This window comes from Tympanuchus pallidicinctus, unplaced genomic scaffold, assembly GCF_026119805.1.
Source record: "Tympanuchus pallidicinctus isolate F22 unplaced genomic scaffold, pur_lepc_1.0 scaffold17, whole genome shotgun sequence".
Lineage (NCBI taxonomy): Eukaryota > Metazoa > Chordata > Aves > Galliformes > Phasianidae > Tympanuchus > Tympanuchus pallidicinctus.
The window spans coordinates 8,063,005-8,088,973 of NW_026294690.1; the positions used below are offsets into that span (position 1 = coordinate 8,063,005).

The 25,969-nt window shown below is 37.9% G+C and overlaps 1 protein-coding gene across 6 annotated transcripts in view; it reads right to left on the minus strand.

The window, feature by feature from the left end:
• The window catches only part of ERC2 (ELKS/RAB6-interacting/CAST family member 2), a 424,274-nt gene extending 399,747 nt beyond the window's left edge, over positions 1-24,527 (minus strand). For 3 of the 6 annotated variants that reach the window (XR_008205671.1, XR_008205672.1, XM_052678735.1), the window contains exons 1-2: positions 24,065-24,527; positions 11,093-11,887 (exon numbers count right to left, since the gene is read on the minus strand). Coding sequence is in view for 3 of the 6 variants with exons in the window: in XM_052678735.1 (XP_052534695.1) it covers positions 11,093-11,749 (657 nt within the window). In the remaining 3 variants the exon portion in view is untranslated. The remainder of the gene's footprint in view (positions 1-11,092; positions 11,888-24,064) is intronic. The other 3 variants (XR_008205673.1, XM_052678738.1, XM_052678737.1) reach the window with 2 other exon arrangements.
• Positions 24,528-25,969: the final 1,442 nt, after the last annotated feature.

The following is a 25,969-nucleotide window of genomic DNA, read 5'->3' on the forward strand; positions in this document are numbered from 1 at the left end:
CATCTCACAGGAAGTAGAAATTGAAATAAATTAAACTTAAGTGAAACATTCTATAAACAAAAATCTAGAAGCAAATTACACTTTGCTGATTGATGACAAAAAGTCAAAAGAATGCTAAAAAGCATAAGCCTTCATCAGTGTATGAAGATTGAAGTCCTACATTTGCAAAAAGGCACTATGTAATGTGCTAAGTTTTTTAAGATCACAAATTTAAACTTATCTAGAACCCACAGGATGTCTGAGTAAGTGAACCTGAAATAACACCAGCTAAGCAAGAATGTCATTCTCCAAAACTGGCAGTTAACAAAGGAGACATCAGTCTGTCTGTCTGTGTGGCAGTGAGGGGAAGAGAAGGGAGAAGGAACAACTAGGAAACATATCCACACTGAGTGATAGCACAAGTCAGAATCAATTTGGTGCAAGACAGAAATGCTTTCTTATTATCAAATTCCTCAGCTTTTATTAAATTGAGATACATTACAATATCTGAAATATTAATAACATTCCAGTATATCACAATTTGTCATAGAATTCATAAGTTAATAAATACAGGAATAAATTTTATTTTATTTATATGTATATACACACATTTTACCCCCAGATTTATTGCAAAAGCTTAGTTCAAGGGAGAGTCAATAAACAGTAGATTCTACCTCAGTCATTGAAAACTAAATTACTTAATTGGACATTTCTGGGACATTAACACAGTTTTTGGAATTGAAATGAGGGTAGTTTTTAGCAGGATCAATTGTTATCACCTCTTCTGAAGCCATTGTTAAATTAAGAAAGACTCAGAAGTTGAAATAAGTATGGCAAAATTTGTTCTTAAAGCTAATTTTATTTTACTCTATGCTTCAAAATTCTTCCTTCCTATATTGTGCTGCATTCTCAGCTAATGACAGCATGGCTTCTCCACACAGTGAGGGAGGTAAGAAATGATACTGGCCTACTCGAACTAGAATGTTTATTGCTGGAGCTCTTATTCTTGTTTCTTAGTTACTCCTATATGCTTATTTAAGGAAAAAAATACTTTTCTAAAATATTATGTAGAATTTTCTTTTTTCTTGGACTTGATAAACTGGCACTATTTGCTCATTTTGCTGTTCTGAAGTCAGTCATAAATGCAGGGCAGTCAGGTGGAAGAGCCTATCATGAGTATTCTCATCTAATTGTTCAAATTCTCATTCTGACAGCTCTTTGCCTCTTCAGGGAATAAACTGCCTGAACGAGATAAAGAATGCTTTCTTAAGCAAGTTTTGTGCTTTTGTCTCTATAGTTCCCTCCTCCCTTCCTTAACTCCACTGGGGAATCTGAAGACATAAGTCTAATATAATGAAACTACTGCGGTATTCACTAAGTTATACAGTTATATCGCTGCGTTTCAAATAAACTGAGAATGTGGGGAATAAATACATTTATTATAAATACTAACTAAATATTAATATAAATTAAAATAAATGTGGTCCACAAGGGAATGATGGCCTATAAGCAGTTGCTGTTAACCAACAATTAAGAATTATGTCAAATATTTCTCAGCTGTGAGAAACTTTTACTCAAAGTTATAAAACACAACAACAACAAAATCCATCTGGACACAAGTTGCGTGGATAGAACTGCAAATTTCTCCAGTACTATATAACTTTCTTGTGGGATATCACAAATTCCATTTCAACATTATCTACATCCAAAAAGATAAAATATTTGGAGTTGTTTCATTGTTTTTTTTTGTTTTTTGTTTTTTTGGTTTTTTTTGTAGTTATTTTCTTAAAAGAGAACATATCAAAATAAATAATACAAAATAATATTCCTAGATGTGAACTTTAAACTCAGTATAAGCATTTAATTAAAATAGTTTTTACATAGGTAGAATATGCACTGAATTCCAGAGAGCTGTGCTGACAAGCAGGTGCATTTATGGATTGGAATGAGTAGAGATACAATGTTCAGCTGCAGAATAAACGCCAGTTAGGAATTCAGATTTCCCTCAAAATTCACAGATGCAGCTTACTTTCTTCCACTCAGAGAACAGTAGGAATTTTTGACAAATGTAGTGTTGTCAGTGTATTTTGCAAATATAACACACAATTATGTATGCTCTTTTACTTTGATAAACCGTCTGGTTTTTATCATACACTTGACTTAAAATATCAAGTATAGCAGGGTTTAAACAGCAAGCTGCTATTTCATCACTGCCTTCAGTTGTATCAAGCAAAAATACAATACCATGATGTTTAGATATTCTTCCAATAGCTTAGTTAACAGCATTTTGCTTTAGTGGTAATTATTAGCTATCTGGAGTAAATATCACAATATCACATAGAGGAAACAGAGCTCACTGAGAGGACTATTATTTCAGTTTTTCTCCTACAAAGTGAAAGGGCTTTCCTTACAACATCAGTCTGAACGTGACTTAAAAATAGGAAGTATTTATTCTTAGTATGCAGTTCTTTTTTTAATTTTTTTTTTTTTTTTTTAATTTAAAAGCTGCTTGTGCCTACTTCTTTCTATGCTTTTTTCTTTGATTTAAAGAGATTCTGTAATTAAAATTGTACTCTATGCAATTAATACTGTAGTCAATTAAATGGAAATCTTAGGTCTGAGCAAAAAACAGGAATAATTTCAAGGCTTGCTTTAGCTCATCTGAAACTACATCTTAATGTGTGTTGTTTTCTCTCTAGTTTTTGCTGACCCTCGCTTTTCTTGGACAGAAAAGTGATGTTCTGGAGACCTCACATTCGTTCAGCTGTAGATGGAATTGAAATAGAGATTACCTTACAAGACCTCCGTGCTCTTTGAATCTCTAACACTGAAACATTTACACTGATTTGCCTCAGGAGTTTCCTTTTGGCAAAAACATCATTTATTCTTTCCCCTTGAGGGTTCAAAGAGCACTTCACATGAAATTGACTGCCTTCTTTTCACATGTGTTTTGTTAGCTTTGTATATCATCTTCAAATGCCAAGAGTAAGAATAATAACTAGACTGTGGTAGATGCCTAGAGAAATTGAAAATTTGAAATGTAAATACAACTTCCCCATACTACAGGCCAAATATTGCAAAATTACTGAACTCAAAAGTTATTTGTTCCCACTTTAGGCAATACCATTTGAGCAAAGTTACCTTCTGTAAAATATACACAGAGGTTCTGAATGTTTTGTTGTTGTTTTTGCCAAATCAGCTGATAGATGTTCTTGCAATAAATTCAAGAGCAAGTCACATCCTGAAACTAATAGCTTTTTACAGCTCAACTCCATGGCATCAAGAAATCTCATAGTAGTATTGTCACTACTATCTTAGATACATTATAGAGAGCAAATTGCAGATCAAATCAGAATCTGAACCTAGTATTAATAAGGCACAGCTCCAGAACATGCAGTATCCAGGTTTTTTGTTTTTTGGGTTTTTTTTGTTTTGTTTTGTTTTTTTAAATCAGCAACCACAGATTAAGTCACCATAGTCCCTTTACTCCTCTCACTGACATGACATACACACTCCCACCACTCTGGAATACATCTGATGAACTCCTCAAACGCCTAATGGAAAAGTTATAAAGTGATATACAGGTTTCAATTTAAATTATATGCATACATAAAAAGAACACTCTACAGCATGCCCAAAAGGATCACGTTTTTCCAAAGTAACCAGAAGATGAAATTCCCTATTGTAGACTAATCAAAATCATCTGCCCAGCAGCTGTTGGGGACAACTCATAAAATTAAAAATGAAACCTGAAAATCCAAAATGAGAGACTGCATCTAAAATAGCAAAGAGTGAAAATGCATAATGAAAAAAGAGTGACTCATTTTTTCCACTACTTCCTTGCCTTTCTCTCCCTCACTTCAAATGAGGGAAAATTCTGAAGAGATTCATCCCCAACATTTTTAAGATTTAAAGGTTTGAAGGCTGGAAGAACACCAATTTACAAAAGTTAACAGAGAAATAAAATTTAAAAAGCACAAACCTGCAGTCTCCTTCATACAATCATAGAATCACAAGGTTGGAAACGACCTATAAGATCATCTAGACCAACTGTTTCCTCATCACCATTGCCACCACAAGCACTAAACCATATCACGCAGCATGCGGTCCAGACACCTCTTGAACACTGCCAGGGACGGCGACTCCACCACCCCCCTGGGCAGCCATTTCAGTGCCTGACCACCCTTTGAGAGAAATAGTTCCTCCTTATGTCTAATCTAAACCTCCTCTGGTACAACTTGTGGCCATTTCCCCATGTCCTGCTCGTTGCCTGGGAGAAGAGGCCAAATCCCTCTTCACCACAACCTCCCTTCAGGAAGTTGTACAGTGCAATGAGGTCTCCCCTGAGTCTCCTCTTCTCCAGACTAAACAATCCCAGCTCCCTCAGCCGCTCCTCATAAGACTTGTGCTCCAGACCCCTCACCAGTTTCGTTGCCCTTCTCTGGACACGCTCCAGGGCCTCAACATCTTTCCTGTAATGAGGGGCCCAAAACTGAACACAGCACTCGAGGTGCGGCCTCACCAGTGTTGAGTAGAGGGAGTTGATCACCTCCCTGCTCCTGCTGGCCACACTATTTCTAATGCAGGCCAGGATGCCGTTGGCCCTCTTGGCCACCTGGGCACACTGTCAGCTCATGTTCAGTCGAGCATCAACCAACACCCCCAGGACCTTCTCTTCTTCACTATCATCCAGCCACTCATACCCAAGCCAATAATGCTGCATGGGGTTTGCTGTGCCCAAAGTGCAGGACCCAACACTCAGCCTTGTTGAACTTCATCCCATTCACCTCAGCCCAGTGGTCCAGCCTGTCTAAATCCCTCTGAAGGGCCTCCCTACCCTCAGGCAGATTGATGCCACCTCCCAACTTGGTGTCATCCGCAAACTTACTGAGGGTGCACTCAATACCTTCATCTAAGTCATCAGTAAAGATATTAAACAAGATGGGCCCCAGTACCAACCCCTGGGGGACACCACTTGAAATGGGTCACCAGCTGGACTTAACTCCATTCACCACAACCTGCTGGGCATGGCCCTCCAGCCAGTTCCTTACCCAAAGGAAAGATCAACAGAAAAGAAATTTGCCAAGGATAATGTTTGATGTGTTATCTACAATTTCTGTAAGAAACTGTATTGTTTATGTGATTAAATGTTTAGTTAATTATTTCAGTATACTTTATGATTTTTAAACCTTACATCAAAAATAAGGTCCTGCATTATCAAAGTTAACTAATTGTATGATGAATCCAACTCTTACTACACCAACAGAACCCAAAATGGTTTATATACAAAATAGAGTTAGCTCTCTCTCTATCTCCATCATTTAGGAACTTCTGATAGCTTAAAACACTCCACTAGAACAATTGCTTCTGGATTCATTCTAATTTAAAGCAACGAGCAGATGCCATGCTTGATGCACAGCTTATTGGCACCTACTGAAGGAATATCTTCCAGCAATGTTACAAGCCTAATGCAAAGATAGCTTAAAGGTAGTTTTATCCCTACATACTTTCTGCTAGATCTGTATTTTTTGGTGATCTTCTGAAACCCCATCAGAATCCTGCCTTCTGTACAAAAGATTAGACCCAGACAACACACCAGATAATCACTGTTGAGCAGCAGAACCATACTTGGAAACACATCACAATGGGGGACTTAGAACAAAGTATTTGTCTGAAGCTGCAAGGGAAATTTAACAGGATGAAATTACCAAATTCAGCAGCAGATGATCATCATCATTAAAGCACCAAAAAAAAAAAAAAAAAAAAACACCCCATACACAGGAGCAACAACTCTCTTCGTAGCATCAACCATTAGATGTGATAACTTATGATACAAGTATGTTCAAAGTTGATAATCCTGAGTCATACAGCACTACACATTTCTCAACACCTTTTAATGAAGATCTGTTTCTTTTCTATGGTCAATCTACCTGTCCTTAAAACACCACTAGCTTTGTTTACACTTTGTTTATAAGGAACACCTACCAACAATTATTATTTGACACTTTCTAAGACTTAAAGATGTAATTGGGAAAAAATTGGCACTTGTACCATTGAGAGTGAGACACATTTTGCACTTTAAAAAAGTGAGCAAAAAGACAACCCAGCTGACTAAAGCAGTATTTTACTTATAGCCCTTCAAGTTTAAGTTGCTTTTTCAACAACTTGATTTCTAACATGATTAATAAAACAGCTTTTACTTGAAATCTAATAATACTGTTCTTTCATCTGAGTTGTACACACAATAATAACTCCAAAAGATGACTTAATGAAAAAACTAAAATGCACGCTCCTTGCCTTTTTTTTAGGAAAAAGAGAACATAAGATCAATATTTGCTTTCCTCAGATCTCTTTATATCTCAAAAATGCATTAAAAAAAATAACTTACTATCTCTTTCAAATGACCATTACAATGTGCGATAAGTCCCACACTAACAAGTCCTACTTTCTACTAACTCATGTATATACATGCATTGTTTTCTAAACCAGAATACCACCAAAGGCTTCAGTCAATAGTAAACAAGCACTCACACACACCTATCAGGCACATTCGTATTCTTTACCTTGCTCAGTACTTCCCAAGCTTTTTCAGATTTTGAAGTCCCATTTTAAAATGCTTTGTTTAAAAAAAAAAAAAAAAAAAAAAAGTCTCATCCACTCTCAGCACTCTTTGAGTTGCAGCTTTCTCAAAAATCCCTTGGGCAGCTACCACACTCCTTTCTGGTACAGTATGATACAGAGTGAAGCATGCTAAGTATGTATTCTCATTCACCATCAGAATAGTCCTGCTGTTTGAGTTCCTCTCCCCACATACACAAATATATGAAAAAAACACTGTTTTATATTCACGCTCAAAAAAGGAAAAAAAACATCACTATGTCCTTCCCTTTCACTATGCTTTTCATCTTCAGGTAAAGTTTCACTTAATTATTACTGTTTAATTTATTACACAAACACTTCAGTACCTTTTCTTGTTTAAAAATAAGAAGTGGAAATATTTTGCACTTACCTAAATTGTCATCAGGGTAAATTAAGTGAAGAAAAGAACGATGATAACATCCAAAAATGAAATTAAAGTCTGCAAGCATGCATGTATCTCTTAACAGAGAGGTATTGAAAAATAAGCTGAAGAAAGCAGGAGACAACAGTACAGTGACAAACAGAAAATAAAACAAATGAACATGCAGAAAACATTGAACTTTAAAATATCTTAGAGCATACTTTCATGGGTCATAAATACTATATTGAAGTAGTGAGGTAGGAAAATATCGTTTACTGTCTCTTCTTTTACAATGCAAAGGTAAATGAGAAGTTTCCTTTGTATAACATGCTATGCATCAGAAAGCAAGTAACTATCATTTACCATTTTTATTAGAAAACATATAGTAGTCTGGTAAAGATTTTACCAGATTACTGGTAAAGTCTGGTAAAGATTTACCAGACTAGTATTATACTTTAATACAAAGAATGTAAACATTTCAAAATGTTTTACTGTATTTTCCTTTAGTTTTCTACTTAAAAACTTGTCACAAAGTAAAAATGAAGAGCATGGAAAATACAGTCGACCAGCCTAACTTGCAACTCTGATTTTATGAATATTCATTCACTTATCTGCTGATTAAATTAATATATTTTATCAGCTCTGTTCTCTTAAGTATGAGTTATTAATACTACTACAGGCACACAAAAATTATTTCAAGGAATAATTCTGTATTCAAACCTATGAGTCTCTCAGAGGAACTGTTCAGTACCCTTTTTGTCCTTTCTTTTTTCATTAGTTAAAACTCCTGCAGTAGCAGGGCAGGAATTACACTTCAAAGGAAAATCAAAATTTATAATATGTTTCAAAGAACACATTAAATAATCTAACATTACCTGTTTTTCTGTAAGGCAATAGAATAAAAAGGATCAAACTCACCGTTTATTTCCAACATGGTCATATAAACACATCACAAAAGAAAAATAACCACTGTTCATTGTGTGCAGTGACTCATATTTGTATTGATTACATAGTATTAAACAAAGACATTTATAAGCTGGGTTAGGGGCCATTATTTTATGCAACTCGGTATATAGTTTATTGAAATGACACCATAATAAATCTAATCCAGTTTTTAAAAAGTCATAAAAACATATTAAATGATAAAAATTAATGCATGATATAAAAACCAGTCAAGTAAAATGGATCCATTTCGTGGAGTTCTGTTGGTTTTTTTTTGTTTGTTTTGTTTTGCTTTTTTTGTTTTTGACACTCAGGAAACCTTAGGAATTAATTTTTTGAAGATTTTTGTGTCATCTCAGTGTTGCATGTCCTTCCTATCATGCATTCTCACATTCTCCTGTCTGAAAAAGAACAATGTGAGGGGTACCATATTCAAAAGTCATAGCTGTCATGTGAAGTTCGCACCGACCAGAAAAAGGAAAACACCACTTCCATTTTTATGAAACATGGACAGAAAAGTCCAGAAAACTTCAGGTCAGTAGCCTCACCTCTGTTCATGGGAATATCGTGAAACAGATCCTCCTGGAAGCTATGTTAGGGCACTTGCAAGAAGAGGACATGATATATGACAGCCAACATAGCATCATCGAGGTCAGACTGTGCCTCATCAATCTGGTGGCCTTCTACAATAGAGTGACGGCATAAGTAGATTGTGTCATCTACATGGAATTCTGCAAGGTCTTTGGTATGGTCCCACACCACATTCTTAGCTCTAAATTGAAACAATACAGATTGAAAGGGTATCCACTATTTGGTGGATAAGGAATTGCTTTTATGGTCATAGTTGGAGGGTTGTGGTCAACAGCTCTATGTCCAGATGGAGGCTGGTGACAAATGGTCCATCCTTGAAGCAAGTGCTCTTCAATAACTTTATCAATAATGCAGATAGTGGGATTGAGTATAACCTCAGCAAGTTTGCTGTTGACACCAAGCTAAGTGGTACAGTCAGTAAGATAGAAGGACGGGATGCCATCTAAAGGGATCTAGACTAGCTTGAAAAGCAGGCTCATGAGAACTTAATGAGGTCCAACAAGACCAAGTGCAAGTTGTTGCACCTAGTTTGTGGTAATCCCAGATATGTCTACAGACTGAGAGAACTCATAGAAAGTAGCTCTGCAGAGAAGGACTTGGAAGTTTTGGTGTATGAAAAGCTTGATGCAAGTTAACCATGTATACTTGCAGCCAAGAAGGCCAACTGTATCCTAGGCTGCACAAAGGAACAAGGTCAGCAGGGTGAGAGCAGTGATTGTCCCCCTCTACTCTGTTCTCATGAGGCCTCATCTGGAATCCTGCATTCAGGTCTGAGCTCCCAACAAACACGAGACAGGGCTGTTGGATCAGATCCAGAGGAGGCCACAAAGATGATCAAAGGGCTGGAGCACACCTCCTGCGAAGAAAAGTTGAGGCAGCTGGGCTTATTCAGCTTGGAGGAGAGGTTCTCGGAAGACCTCAGTGTGGCATGCCAGTACTTAAAGAGACTTTATAAACAGGAGAAAGGTTTACTTTTTATGTAGACTAATAGTGATAGGATAAGGGGGGATGGTTTTAAACTAAAAGAAAGGAGATTTAGTTAAGATGTAAAGAGGAAATCTTTTACTCAAAGGTTGGCAAGGCACTGGAACAGGTTGCCCAGAGATGTTGTGGCTATCTCATCTCTGAATGCATTCAAGACCAGCTAGGATGGGGTCCCATGCAGTCTGATCTACTCTTCCCAAGGCAGAGGGACTGGATGATCATTAAGGTTCCTTCCAATGCAAACCATTCTATGATAACAGAGGTTGCAGAGACTATATTTATACGCAGATTCAAAAGCAGACTCACTTAAAAGTCCCCTGAAAGTTAGGAACACAAAGTGTACATGTTTCAAAGAGTACTCAGTGGAGTACTCACCATATGCTTACTTCATCCTCTGAACTTTTGGACATTGTCACACTAGGCTAGATAAACTTTCAGGCCAATCTAGTCTTCTATGTTATTACCTTCATACAGGAAAGATTCATGAGAGACTGTGAAATACCTTATTTTTGTCTTTTGCTAGGTTCATTTAAAAAAAAAAAAAAAAAAGTACTGGTTAAAAAAACAAATCTTCCATGAAACAAACAAATGAACAGGACTTGTAACAGCTATTAGTTCCCTTTCCCTTCAAATTGAAGATGTAACTTTCAAAAAGTGTGTCTAACCACTTTGGTAGATGACTTAAGTTCTTTAAATACTAGATTCAAATTCCAAATGTCATGTTACTTCTAAGTGAAGGGTATTAAGGTGATGCTTCCCTACGAAAGGCTACTAAAAGGCAATGCTTTATAATATTCCCTCTACTATTAATTGACACCAACTTTCAAGATTAGAAAGGTTAACCAGCAAGGCTTTTGAAAGAACCTCGAACAAATATAATTGTTCTAGCAGCATCCTGGTTCATCCACCACAAATTCATTACCTTTTATTTTCTTGTATAAGTAGAGTGTCTAGACTGATAGTACATTTGTTTACTGTATTGAATTCCTGATCAACACCCAGTTGGACTGATTGCAATCATTCAGGACCAAACTTGTTAATTCCACAGCACATCATGTATCTAAGAGTTGCAAAGTTCGATGAGAATTAATGATTATCAGAAACTCAGAAGTAAATGAAAAAAGTCAGTTGTTGCTGTCTACCAGCCAGTGAAGAAGTTTAGATTGGGAATCTGGAAGTGATAGAAACACAGGATTGTGTTTTTGTCTGGGGAAAGTTAACAGATGGTCTGAAAAGGAGCAATTTTAAATAAGCCCAGCAGCCAAGAAGAATGTGGAGACAGAAATACGATAATTTTTTTTTTATCTACTCAATGCCACTGTTTTATATAACTTTGTGAAATAAAATATTTCCTTGAAGTACGACAATACAGCTTTAACATTTTCATCGTTTTGGGACAGGATTATTGCGTTGCAAATAAAAGTATTTGAAGCACATATTTACAAGATAGACTTTTTCTAAGTCTCAGAAGCATTGCTGAAAACACCACTTCAACTCTATTATCTTGTTATTGCCAAATTTGATCCAATATTATAAGTAAAATACCAAGTACTTAGCTGTGAATTAACAAAAAAAGAAACTTCCAGAACTACTTACCTGATTTTCTTCATGGGAAACTCTCATTTGTTCTTTAAGAACTGACATTCTGGCTGCTTCTTCCTTCCTCAATACTCTTTCTTTCTTTAATTCAGGACTCCAGAAAGTTTTGATGCTATTCATGGAGGATCCCAGCTTGCTGTCTTTAATGTCTAGTTCTTTTCTGAGAAGATCGTTCTCCCTCTGTAGTTCCTTAAGCTGAGCCTGCAGGTCTAACATAGTACTATCTCTAACCTGTCTCAGCATAGAAGGAACCTGGTGGTGATGATGGTGTGAAGATGTGGTCAGACCTCCGTGTTGATCAGTGTAAGAAAGGACATCTGTGTGGGACAGTCCAGCTGAAGCAATATTAGGACTGCTTCCCATGGCTGTGACTCGACCACCATACACAGCTCGATTTGTAGCCCTTCCAAGAGTCATTGTGCCCTTTGGGAAAGTAGTAGAAGCTACACCTTCATGGTCACTCAGATACATTGGTCCAGATGTTGCATAGGCTGCATTAAGGGACTGGATGTTCTCCATTGATAACGTCTTACCTGTTCCTCCTCCTCCTCCGCTACTTGTTCGCCTATGGCCCAGGCGAGGAGATCTTGGCAAACGAGGAGACCTGGAGGGACTTCCTTCTAAGTTGCTGATTGTTCTCGCACTTCCGTACATCTTTCTTCTACTTTGAGGTACTGTTTAGTAAGAAACTAGTAAGACTAAAGTTGAATATTAAATTTATAATTCCAGCTAGAAATATTGGCAGTTTCACTGTATTCTTCCAGTAGGCAAAAAACCTTTCAATTCAGGTACCTAAAAAGGACAAAAAGATATTACAAAATAAGATTTCCCCCTTGTCTTAGAAAATATTTTTACAATTAGAAAGTAAAACGCATAAGTCTTAACTACTTAAGTAACTACTTTGAACATAAAACTTATAATACATTCTATATTTAGGCTGTCAGCATTTTAAAACCAGAGAAAAAAATGCTCATTTCTTCCTTATTAAAAATATCTTCACATTTTGACTTATCTTAACAAGCTTTCTGTTGCACTACGAACCCAAAAAAAAAGCATTTTAGCAGGTAAGTGGAATGATATTAGACTTAAGTGACTGATCATGTGAAATTACATACAGGAGAATACAATAGCTGCTGTTGGCATTAAAGACTACCAAACACAAGTATTCCATTTTCAAAAGGCTGTTTAAAACAAGGAAGTTCTTTTACATAGATATAGATATGGATATATACATAGAGGTTTTTAGAAGAAAGCAATGTTCTAACAGCTCAGCTTCAACCAGTAAAAATATTTTAGGAAGAAAAATTAATAAAACCAAGCTAATTTGAATATATTCTCCTAAACTGTCACAATGCAGTATTACAACACTTTCCTTATTGAATGAAGTAATGGCTTGCTAGTGTTTGTTGTTAATCAGCTTCTCAAGAAGAGGTTACATGGCTGTCATCTAGGCTTTCCTTTAGAAAAGGACTGCCTGACAGATACAGTTTTCTTTGTTTCTTTTCCCTTATGCATATTACTTTTGACAGAACTATCTTCACAACTTACTTAAACAGATAGGTACGGATCAAATATTCTTACTATTTTTAAATACTATACTATTACTATACATGAAATGGGTTCTATTAATTTAATTGGTGCTCATTAACCAGCTCCAGTATCATTTATTTTACAGGTAATTGGAGGAAGAGCAAAGGTTGGATCCATTTAAATCCAGTAATATTTAACTGCTCCCTCACAGCATTCTCTTTACATATAGATACATTATTTTTTAAATATCTGATACAAAATATCCGTCCTGCAAGTGAACAACTCTGGCATGAAAAACTACTGCAGATACTGTTGCCAGCAAACAAGAGGCATGCCCAGCTCTCACCTGACCCCCTGGTTATCCCACACAAACATACAGCGCATGGTTTATATTAACTCTAAGAATTGTTCTGTAGTTACCACACTTTCATCACATTTAATACTCAGCAGAGTCTAAAGCATTTTTGTTTCATTTTAATTATCATTATGCAGTTAAACTAACTGAAATGTTTTCTTATTTTGATTCAATTACTATTACATATCAGTAGCCATTCCTGCAAATTTTCACCTCCTTACCAAGAGATGAATCAAAAGCCATGAAATTTTTGAGATTTGTGAAAGATGTGAAAGCCCACAGCACTACACAGTGGTGAGAAAGCTCAATGGAATCAAGCGAAAACAACGTCAAATATCATGGGGAGGACAGGAGAGCTGTACAGACAAGAATGCTATACTCACAACTATAAAGACCAGCCCTTCTTCTTTATAGGAGCCCAGGAAGCACACTGACTACTAAAACTAGACCTTAGCTGCACAGAAATCATTCTTCTCATTATTAAAACAGGAAATCATTTTTCATGAAGGATAAAAAGATTGTTTTCCTCCTGTTCACTTTGCTGGTGGTGATGGTGGTAGTTTTTGTCAGGTTTGGGTATTGGTTGGTTGGAATTTTTCTTATTTGCTTTGCTTAAACTGTGGCAAAAGGTTCCTCTTCCCTTATCCTCAATTGAAAATCGATATTTGAACTTGGAACTAATTTCTGACATTGTAGCACTATATCTTTGCTTATACTGCCCTCAAAGGCAGGCATAGCAGGGCCAGTGATTGCCATAATGTGGATCATGTAATATAAAAAGAAGAAAAAAAGCCTGACAATTTATGCTTAGAAAGCTCAGGCCCCATTTAGAGTTTCTATGTCTCCTCTGGCCAGAGGCACCAAGTCAGCAGGAAGTTTGGATATTAGCCAAATCCTTAATAGCTTTGTACAACTACTTGCCAATACTCACATTCAGCCAAGGTCTCAAACATTTGTAATACTGATGAAAGCTTTAAAAGAACCTCTCCCTTACAGCTGTCCTCCCCAAATAATGTAAAGTGACAGCTCAGTGCAGAAATATCACATTGATAATTTCATACACTCAGTGGCTTCCAAACTGTCCAAAAACTGTTTAGTCATATACAGCTTCCAAAATATAAACTGAAAACAATACAAGAACTAAGAGATGATGCAGAAGATACATTCTCCACTAGAATTCAACTGCCTCACATTGGAGGAGATAGAAGATTCACAGAACAAGTTCTGTTCCATAAATGTTCTGGCAAACAACGTGTGTGTGTGTGTGTGTGTATATATATATATATATACACACATATTAAAACTTGCCACAAGAAACAGCAGTGTTGTACACAAAAGCCAAGGCATACACATGTATTTAAAGTAATGATCAAAAGGCAGAGACATTTCTGGCAGATCTTTTTAGATTACCTTGGTAGCTAACTCTTTTTAAAGGGGCTGAACACATCCTCAAAAAAATCTTTTTTTTTTTTTTTTTTTTTTTTTCCCCTTTGCATGCTTTTATCATCTGTGATGGCTTGCGGAAAAAAAAAGCAACCTGATGCAAACTACAATGTCTTTTTTCTTTTTTTAAAAAAAAAGTACACCTCTTTTCTTTAATCAGAGCAGTCCTGCATGCTTTATTTCAGTAAAGTAAGAAGATGGACAGTATGCTGGTTCATATGGTGGCTCTTTCAAGACCTATATTGCTTTCATCAAAAAAAGGGAGCGTATTTTTCTCTACTTATCATTGTCAGACTGATGAAATGATTTTTCCCCCCACTTTTCTAATCATAAGAAATAACATCACTTAACTCTCCCCATTATTCTACTATTCCTGAGAAGTTTGAAAAATAAAATATACATGACTCTAAAAGTAATCATCTTCATTTAGGTTCCTTTTAATTATCAATAAGCATTCACTAATAATTTCACTACTTTATCTTGTAGTCAGTTAATGACAAAATCAGCGCACGTGCAGTTGTGTATAAACTTAGTTACAGAGTCTGTTTTGATCGTGCCAGTTGGTGATGTCCCTTAAGATCCAATGATGCAAAATGAAAGACGAGGCATTTCTCACCTTGCAGGAATAGCTTTTCACATCTGCATGGCTTTCATTTCTATTTCTTACTACAGAAACAGTATATGAAGAAGAATGTAATGACTGCTGAATATACATCTAATGATAAATGTGGAAATCTGTCAAGAAATCAAACGCTGTCTGGTGCAGGGACACTAATTAACACTCATCATGCAATCAGAAACTCCTGCAATGGAAATATTTGATCCAAATGCAGTATTAAATACCTTGAGGAACAAGCAGTTCTGATTGTCAACTATATCAAAAATCCAAGTTCATTCTGATTTAATAGTCAGTCAAAAGAAGCAGAGTTATTTGGCATCATCCATTGTTTTAAAAGCATTGACATAACCAAGCCTTATTATACATAACATTTCAAAGATGCAATGTAAAATACCTCAGTTTATCAAAGCTCACAGTTCTGATAGTGGATCAACATTTTGTTAGCTGTCTGATCTCTGCAGCTATCAACATTAAGATCCTTAAGAAATTTGTTGGGAAAAAAAGTTAGCAATTAATAGGGGACAGAAATGAATACATTTCAGAACATTGAAAGGATCTCTACTGTTGGAATCTTCTCAGCTTACACGCACCATGATGATCTTCTCAGGATACACAGGTAACTCAAAGGCTAGGCCAGTATTTGGCCTAGTATCTAGGACAGAGAAAAACTCCTAATTTTTCTGTCAGCATATGTCTTGTGTGCTATATTCTGTATCCTAGCCTACATTCACTGTGCCTTCCTAATGCTCCTACAATTGTAGATTAGTTGCCTCATACTTGTGTTTCTTCCTCCATAGCAAACCTCATTTGTCAATGCAAGACTGCATTTACCAACTCATCTTTTACTTGGGATTACCCTAAGGTGCCCGCTTAGTCTGGCAAACAGGATCTGTAGCTTAATGTCTATTAAACAAACCAAAAAGTTAGATGCCTTTTTTTTAATTATAATTGGAACTGACTCTTCTTGGGAGGAAATATTAACGCATAAAAGCAGACATCATTACTCAGATTACCTTAAAAATTTGTCCTACAAAGTAGCACAATTTTGCATTGCCAGAGTTTGCCCAGTGACTATGTAACACTTCATAGAAACACTGAATTCCTTACAGACTGAATCACTTTTCTACTTCAATTGAGAAGCCTGTGCTTAAAAGTAAGCACAAGACAAGACAGCCTAAAGGTTTTCCAACCAAAATCAGATGATTGGTCTTGTTCTATTATTTCTGAATTTATAACGGCAAGAAACACCTTTCTTCCCTTTTTAAGCAATCTGTCAGTACTTAAGGACAAAAATCTAGTTTCTAAAGTTACTTCAACAGAGCACAAGTAAGTTCAAGACAGACATAAGGGACGACTGTAAACATACTAAAAAAGTGCACTTTTCAAAAGCAATACAGCATTTCATTATTAACACAGGTAAAGAATCAAAAGGAAAACTATAAAATAGAAATTTGAGCTAAATTAATTGTGTAAAAAAAAAAAAAAGGTAAAGAAAATAGTGGGGTAATGGGAAAAATATACACAACTTGTCAGAAATAATGTGTGTGTATATATATATATATATAAAAGCATATATATATATGCATATATATCCTTTTCTCAGCTGAAATCTCATTTGCCTTGGAGCAGCCGAAGTACAGCAAGTAGGTCACTTCACATTTGCGACTTCACATTGCTAACTTCCTATCTGGTCCACACTTCTGCTCTGTGAGCAAAGAAATCTGAATCCGTGACAAAGGGAATTATAGTCCAACTTTTTCAAACAAATGTGAGGGAGATGATGACATAATTCAAAGATCAGCTCTTCAAATTGTAGTCATGCTAACGACACCAAGTTGTGAATCTGACAGAAACCTTGAGCTTTTCATATAATCATTTGCCTTTATTTTTCCCCATCTGCCTACACAGGACTAATGGAGCCCATTGGGAGCATAAATAACAGTTACAAAGAGAACATGACTGCAGATGTGTTATATTGTTATGTCATCATACAAGAAAGGACGTTAGGCAAAAAATTACTCCAAAAATTTGGAAATGGGAAACCAGTATAGAAAGCTGCTGTGCTGCTCTATCCAGACCATGTAGAAAGAGCTCTTTAATTCAGATGATGAAAAGGCAGCCTTTAATCTTCAAAGTGACACAAATAAGATCTTCAGAAAAGTTACACTTTAAAAAGAAGATTTAATATATGTATGCTTACATTACTTCTCGTGAAAGTTTTTGCAAGCAGAATCATATAAAATATCACCTGGTATCTTCCTTTCCTGTTGCTGTATACGCACACGCTCACTAACAAGGTTGTAAATGATTAAAATAAAAGACCCTGAATCAATTCAAATAATCAGGAATGACAGAAGAAAATGTCACAATACTGAATTTTTCCTTTCAAATTAAGTATGAAACAGTTCAGATGGATCAGAAGAATTAATAATGCCAAACAATCTTAAAAAAAAAAAAAAAAAAAAAAAAAAAAAGGAAAGGAATTAAGGCCATGGTGGTAGAATATGGACAAAAACTTACGTTCATATATACACAACAGCAAATATCTATACTGTCAAAAATTCATTCCAGTACTCTGAAACATAAGGCTGTTTATCTAATAACATCCACATACTACAAATATTAAATGCACACAGCAATTAATTTGTCGTAGGTATAAAGTCTAAGAACTGAAAGTAGTTTACAAAGACATTGACTGAATTTATAACTGAACTTGTAGGTTTGCCTAATTTCGTGTTAGGTATGTTTATTAATATTGACATTTACATTAATGTAATACTTCCCATTCTAAGATGGATTTCAAACTTGCCTCTCAGAAATAACCAGAGATGCTTCTACACAATGGATTATTTTCAATTGAATTTGCTAAGGTTACTTGCTTGAATGTTATTAAACACAGTGTTACAGATGTTTACAGGATAAAGCTGTTTTTTTTTTAATATACATATACGAAACTCCCTTTTTCATAAGAAAATATAGACTAGCCATAGGAGCAGCTAATAAGACTACTGCATAACTTCCTGTGTTTTCTACAAAATTAGATCAGATAATAGTCAATTTTTAAATGCTGGGAGATATGCCAACTTTATCACTCTGAATTTTACATTTCTTGGGCTCAAGAGCAGTGATATGCATACTGACTTCTAATACAAATTAAGAAAAAAATTATCTATTTGCGCATTCAGCGTTCTTCAAAGCTATCAGAATTTAAAAACATAATGAGCATTTCTCTTCTCCTCACCAGGATGGAAGGGTTCACACTTTTTATGATCACACCCAAAAAATGAAACTGGCTGTTCCTCAGTCACATTAGATCAAAATCCTCTGAAGGAATGCAGACTCTACAGGTGATACGTGATTTACTACATTACCACTCATTCAGCACAAAGTCAGCACCCCAGAACTGTTAGAAAGCAATTCACTTCTACAATTCTCTTTTTCTTTATTCCCAGAAAAGGCTGAAAAGTTTCCCTGCCACTTCTGGCCACTAACAACTTCACATGACCTGATCTTCCACCCTTGCACTGACACTGAACCCTTAGTCAAGCATAATTGTGCCAATTCACAAGTGTAAGCGAGATGTCATTCCAGGCTTCAGCTGTGAACATCTCGCACTGACGACAGATGCTATCACAACTGCTTTTCTTATGAAGAAAATTTAAGGGGAACAAAATCACCTAAGCAGATTTTAAATGAGGCCCGTGAAAGAGATATATAAATGCCAAGGCACACAACAACTGCCAGTCCTTAGTCACCAAAAATGAGCATGCTTCACAAAGCAAACTCCGCCTTCCAGAGTAGCATCTGAGAGCAACAGTATCTCACACATAAAAACAATCATGCTTTACCATGTCATGTTTGTTTACTAACCCGAGTTGTTTAAAAACATACACTGTAAGAACTGAAACTGCAACAAAAGTATATTTTGAGGAAAAGAATGTATTACTAATAAAAAAAGAGAAGTGTTTAAATCAAAGAATCAAAGTTCACATGGCCACAGAAATACAGGCTATGGCTTTTTATTAAAAATAAAGGATTCGGGCTCTGCATATGTCACAGACATAATAAAACACACGTCAGCAAACTACCTGTAAGTTAATTTTACTAGCCATGAGAAGTGCTTAGTTAACAATACTGAAAACTGAAGCAGCAGCAGAACAACCTCCAACACAAACTCCTATTCGACAAGAAGGAATCCATTTCTGAGAACTGGAGTATTAAGGCCTTCAAATCCATTTCATTTGTTATTTTTGTGAATAGATAATCCAAATAGATGCCAAATAGGGGAGTTGTGTCTGCACACAATAAGCCTCCATTAGAAATTGGAATGCAATCACCAAAGAGTGTTCTGTTAGCCTCTCAAAGTCAGTAGAATACTATTGCCAATAAAACACCATCCAAACCAAGTGAACTACTTACCAGAAGGGAAAGCATTCCACATGTTGCCAATGTTCTGGGTAATGTGTGATCTGCTAAGCCAAATTTAGGAACAGCACAGACTTTCCCTATACCTCTTTGACTTCCTTTGAAAAAGATTAGACATTACAGACAGCTAGGCAGTCATTAGTGGAGTTTGCATACATTGCTTTCTCTAGTGATTTCCTGCCAGACTGTGAAAGTGAGTTTAAGCTACCCTTACTGTGGTCTAGAAAACTGATGTCACCTTTCAAAGACCTGATCCTAAAACTTTTCAGAAAAAAATAAGCTTTTCTAAACACCCAAAATGTAATACGTACTCACATACCCAATCACTACTTGATCGTGTTAAGTATACCTCAAATTCTGAGACACATTACATATGCAAGCCTTAAAATAGAAATCCTGACACTACAGTTCCCTCTCATTATTGTTACAAATTAGAGACCACAGTGTTATTAAACTTTCTGAACATGCCCACTTCAAAGCCTGCACTTGTAATATCATGAAGGAATTCTAGGTTCTATAACAGAACCTTATCCAGAGAAGTGCCAGGGCATCTCTGCTACTGTTCTCCTCTGGGTCAGAGCTCAGCATCTGAAAGCCTCTCTGGAAAGAGTTAAGGTTGTTACAACCACTGCAAAACAAAAGCTGACTATTTAAGACATTCTGAAACCAAGTATTTCAAAACCACCATCGCTAAATGAATCATAACATTTCTCTGAAATCAACAACCAAGAAGCAACATTAAAACTTAAATAAAGACTACCAACATTTATTCATGAAAGATATTCACGTTTTCCTATACAAAAACACTGGATATCTTTGTTTATAAGCTTTCTTGGTTGCCACAAATAGCCCACATCATTCACCTAGGAAATGGGTTCAGCTGGAAGGAAGGGTGGGTAAAGATGGTAAGGGGATCCATACCTTGCATATGGAAAGCATCAAACTTTCATAAATCTATCTTGCTACTTATTATGATTGCAGAATAATTTTAATATAAATCATTACATTTAAAGTGCAACCAATTAAAAACCAAGTGGTTTGGGAAAAGATTAAATTGATGTTTCAGCTGATCTGCATTTGGATTTTCTTGTATCACCCTGAAGAGAAAAAAAATGTCCAGTTCATTTAGAGAATTTTACAGCTTATTTTTCCATTTCTCAGCTCTCTTTTGGTCAGCTGCTATCCTCAAAAAAGAAGATACAATCTCATTTTGCTTTAATAATTCTTGCCTTTTTTCCTGGACTTTGTAGAAAATAAGATAGTACAAACACTGCAAAATAGTTAAGAAACCCTTATTATTGGTAAGTACCCATAAGACTACCAAAGAACAACAGCAACTGGCAAATTTATTTTAATGCAATCATAAACCTGGAGAAAACAAATATAATGTCACAAATAAAAGAGCAGTTGCATTACAAAAATATTGCAGTACCAGAACAGTTTTCTGAGGTGAATCTGAATAAACATCTCCATGTGTACCCCAGGCCTCCTACAATCTAAATTTAACTGAAAAAAAACATAATAAATGCATCATAGAGGATAAAAATGTAACAAACACCATAAGAGATACAGGTGGAAGAGCATATGTTGCCTTGGAAGTCATACACTGGCTGGTTGCCTTGCCCTCTTTAAGGGTGAAAAAACCCACACTTCACTGTTAGTCATCCCTAAAAGGTCTGCAAGAATCATCTTCCCAAGGCGAGAAAAGCACCCTGAGCAATCCCTTGCAAAAACATGCCTGGCAAATAGCTAGCTCTAAAGGTTTCACTCCAAGATGGCTGAATGGGCTCATTTGATATTTTGCTACTAATATTGGCCACTCCTTTCCCTTCTCACCTACAGCCCTCAGAGCGTGCAAAAGATAGGAGGCTGCTAGCATGAATTATCACATCTTATGCTATCATTCATCAGAATCTGATGCAGCATTTGACTACCAGCAAGTTAAGAGAGCTGAGGAACTCATAGGAGAGAAAAGTGGTGAGATGGGTGTCCTCCAAAGAGAGTCAAGAGAGTATAATGCATTAATAATGAACTCAGCCAGAAACTGCCAGAAGATAAAGAGACCTATGCTCAGGAAGACCAAATAAATGAATTCTTAATGCAAGGAACCAATTTCACCCAGCAGGAATGGAAGAGACAAGATGTCTCAGCATATCAACCTTCTCCTTCACTTTTGGGAAGAATGGAAAACAGTACAGGAGCTGAAACACCTACTGATCAAAGAGATGTGCTTTATTTCAAGACAGGAGATGCTTTCTATTCATAAACCCATCTCCATGCTGGAGAGCCCCACCACCTAAACCAGGACCTACAGGAATGTCACGGCTGGCTGCCAAAGCATGCTCTCCCCAGCACAGAAACAGCCTTTCTCACCTCAGCACCACCTCCAAAATCTCGTGCCCCAGCCGTCTGCTGGAGCCGGTGCTTTTAGTACCTACTCTCTCACGACAACACCACAGGAACAGTAATGGCGAGGCTCCTCCAAAGCACTGAGATGTGGAGTTCCCACGCATAACATCCCAGCACGAAGCCAAGCCTTGCGTTTTGAGCTGAGTTGTTACAGTTAAAGCTATAAGAAATCTTCCACCACATACACGTATTTCACGAGGGAACTGGAATAACTTACCATCACACGCTCCCCGCGTGCAAAAGCGGATCTTAAAAAGGCGTCTTTTTAGCTTTCAAGGAAGGAAGAAACGAGGACAGGCACCACTCAAACGGACGGGGGCTACAAAACCCTCCGTTCTCCCACCGGGCAGGTGAAGAAAACACCCAGCAGCAACGAGCTGGGGACTGCCTGACCGCGGGCAAGCAGCGCGGTGACCCCGTGAAGCGGCCGCGGGGCGCTGAAGAAACCTCTCCGGGACCGCCGCGCGCCGGCCTCCGCCCTCGAGCAGCGCTGGGAGCGGGGCGTTCCCGCCAGGCACGCAGGGAGGGGCGAGGCAAGCGCCGCTTCGTGGCCCTGCTGCGAGTGCTGGAGAGAGCGCGGCCACCCGCCTTCCTCCTCCTTCTCTTCGCAGGCAGCTCGTACGGCCGTGAGAGTCAGGTAGATACAAGGAGCCTCTCTCCCGAGCGGTGACGGGGCACGGGGTAGTGCTTTCTCTCATTAAAATTCAAGGCAGTGCTCCCAGCAGGTTGCCACAGGAGCACCTGTGAGGAGCGGCGCCTCCACAGCTGGGAGCGAGCCGGGACGGTGGTTGTGATGGGAAGGGGGTCCAACCCGCGCCTCTCTGCCTGCAGGGCTGGAAAGAGCCTCTGGGGCAGCGCTGGGGAGTTGTCCTGAGGCGGGAGGGGTAACGTGTCCCCGCAGCATCCTCCCTCAGGCGGGCGGGGGCGAGGCGGAGGATCGTCTCCGTCCTCAGTGTCGCCACAGGGAAATTAAGTGTCACTTAATGGAGGGGGGGGGGGAGAACCTTCCCCGCCCTTCGAAGGAGCGGCAGCAGGCAGGGCCTGGTGCCGGCGGGGCTGCCGGGAAGGGGCAGCCGGGATTTACACAGCGGGGAGGGGGCGCGGGAATAAGACGGGGGAAAAAAAAAAAAAAAAAAGGAAAAAAGAAAAAAAAACCCACAAATCTCGAACAAGTAGTTCAGCGAAAGCACTGATTTAAAAAGCCGACCAGAAAACTAACCCTGACAAGTGGGATCTGCCCTCCTCTTGGCTGCAGTTATTGGCTGTGCCTATTTGCAACGAGCTTCTATCTGCCAGCGCAAGTGGCCGGCCTGGCTGTCCATCAAACGGGAAATAATCAATTCGCCGCTAAGGGAGTAGATTCCCATCCATCCATCACGGGCTTAGCAGGTAGCCGCCTAGAAATCAATCACACGCTAATAATATATCCATATGTATATGTGCAACACCTCCGTCATATCGCTATCCATTGCTCTCAGCAAAATACATGTGTACCCTCGGTGAATATGTGCGTGGAATGAATCGTTTGCATTGCTCTTGTCCTACCTAAAATGATCTTAGAAAACAAAAATCACACAGCACCACAAAAGAGCAACCACTGGAAGTATTCATTAATTATATAACTACAAAATAATATGCTGTTTATTTCTGCTTTCCCTTCACTAAAAGAGAACAGAAATCTCTCTCTTTTTTTTTTTTTTTCCTGACACAATTTTACATCAAACATTACCCAGCATTCACAGATAAAGCCAGGAATTTCCAAAGCCTAGCAGTTATATTCTAGAAAACTTTAATAGCAATAATATTGTTAAATGGAGAGCATGCACACACCACCACCACCACCGACAACAAATAAATAAAAGCAAGCAAGAAAAAAAAAAAAAAAAAAGAAAAAAAAAAAAAAGCAAGAAAAAGAGACTCCAAAGAGACTCCTACGGTTGCTTTTAGGAAAAATTGCAAGAAGGGTTTCTGGCTGACGATTCTGTAGGGAGAGGCACTTTCTTACAGAAGATGTGCACTTGGTCCCATTTATTACCATGTATTTCTGAGGCAATATAAAAAAAAATCTCCGCAATTTCATTTCCAGTTTCAACTATAGACAGTTGCAGAAAGCAATACTAGCAATTGCCTTAATCACAATATATCCACAGCAATGCATTACAGCCATATTCTCCCTCAAGGTTCTCACCTTTCAAATCGTTGCATCTGTCTTTCGTCCTCACATGGATTTTACAACATCACGTTCAGCTGACATCTCTCTTGCGCGGAGGAAGGAGGCAGCAGGGAGAGCCGGGGCCGCCGAGCAGCCACGGGGCGAGGCAGAGGGACCTCGCTGTTGCCTTGGGGGGGCTGCGCGCTCCCGTCCCTCGTCTTTCTGTCCCCCAGCGAGTGTCCCTCAATCAGCTCCGAGCCTGGCAGGCTGGGCTGCCAGTCCCTGACTCAACATTCCCAGCATTCCCGAGGAGCCGGGCTTCAGCAGCGCCGGGCGGCCTGCCGCCGGGGGCAGCAGCAAGCGAGCTGTGTCGGCAGCGGCACACGTACCGCAGCTTTCTCCGAGCGTTCTTCGTCCATTCACCGCACAGCCCTGGGTTCCAGTCCCCACCCTGTAGATGTCTGCAAGGAAAGTGCGTTACTCATTGTGAGATGGCCTAAAAATACACCTCTGTCTGCGTAAAGCTGCAGAGGACAAATTGCTTCCTTGTCACTGTTTGCCGAAGGCCAGAAATGCTCAAAGCCAGGTGCTTGAGAACATGGAATCTAAAGTCCATTTGCTGTAGGTGCATACGTATACAGGAAAAAGAAATCTAAACCCAAATTCTGGCTTATATGCAAAAGTAATTAAGAAGACATCCATATTACCTTCAATACTAAAAAAGCACAGAGAGATTAGTGCTATATAAGGCTTTTTTAATTAGAAAACCACAAATTACATTAAAAATTATTCCTGAGGTTGCGTTTTATTTTTGTTTTAAGAGGAGCGAAGTAAACATTTGTAAAGGTTTAAGCTCTTATCATAGGAACTGCTTTATTCCCCCCTCTGTTTTCCCTTTTTCATATTGCATTTTCTGTGAGTTTAGTTGCTCTTGGTGCTATTATAAGTGATCATCCTCAGTCCTTAGTTTCAATGGAACTCCATATCTTCCCCTATGAAGAATATCAGTGTGTTTTACCTGCCTTTTCTTCACCTCACTGCTGTGACAGTGTTTTTAATGAGCGAGTCAAAGCCATTATCTTACTATAATCTTACTCCTCTCTTGCTCACATGTTACTGAGAAAAAACAGCTTTTGTGAAATTTCAGTTTAAAACTTTGTCTAATGAAATTGATTTCAACAGATCACATGTAGAACTAACCATCACTTCATTGCTGTATCTGCATTAACCAAAACTAGTTTAAATGCTTTGCAGTTGTGAATACTTATTCAGAGATGCAACCGTTCAAAACAATGCTAAAATGCAAATCACAGTAAAAGTACAGTAGTTTTGTGTTTGTTTTCTCAAGGAAGAGATGTAGTGTTACTGTATCTACATACTGCTTTAACAACTACAATCCAGGGCAAGTACTTTTTGTGAGCTGAAAGTTTAAATAAAATGCAAACTTCAGCTGCTTTTCAAAGTGACATATTTACCTGAAGAAAGTTCTGTTAAAAACATGGAAACAGTGGATAGAAAAACAGTCCTTGGAGACACCTGACAAGAAGAAACATGGTTTTGTGTACAAATAATTTAACTTGATCTAAAAAGCAAACAGAAAATGCTTCTTTTTGCTCCTGAACAGCTAGCAAGTTTGTATCTGGAAGAAAATGCATAAACACTGTTAAATGTGGCTCATCACACTGAATGCTTCAACACACAAGTGTCCATTTTCAAAATCGATTGCTTAATTTTGATTCTGTGTGTGATAAGAGTATATCTTATAGAGATGTCTCTGTATTGCTATGCCAGTTCTGTCTCAGTCCTGTAACGATGAGAGGCCTTTTGTTAGAAGTAGTGTCAGTTTCTGATGGTTTTTTAAACGCCATGTCATTCCATCACTCTCTGTATGAAAAGACAAGAACATCAGGTTCCAATTTCTCTTTTTGTGACTCATTCACT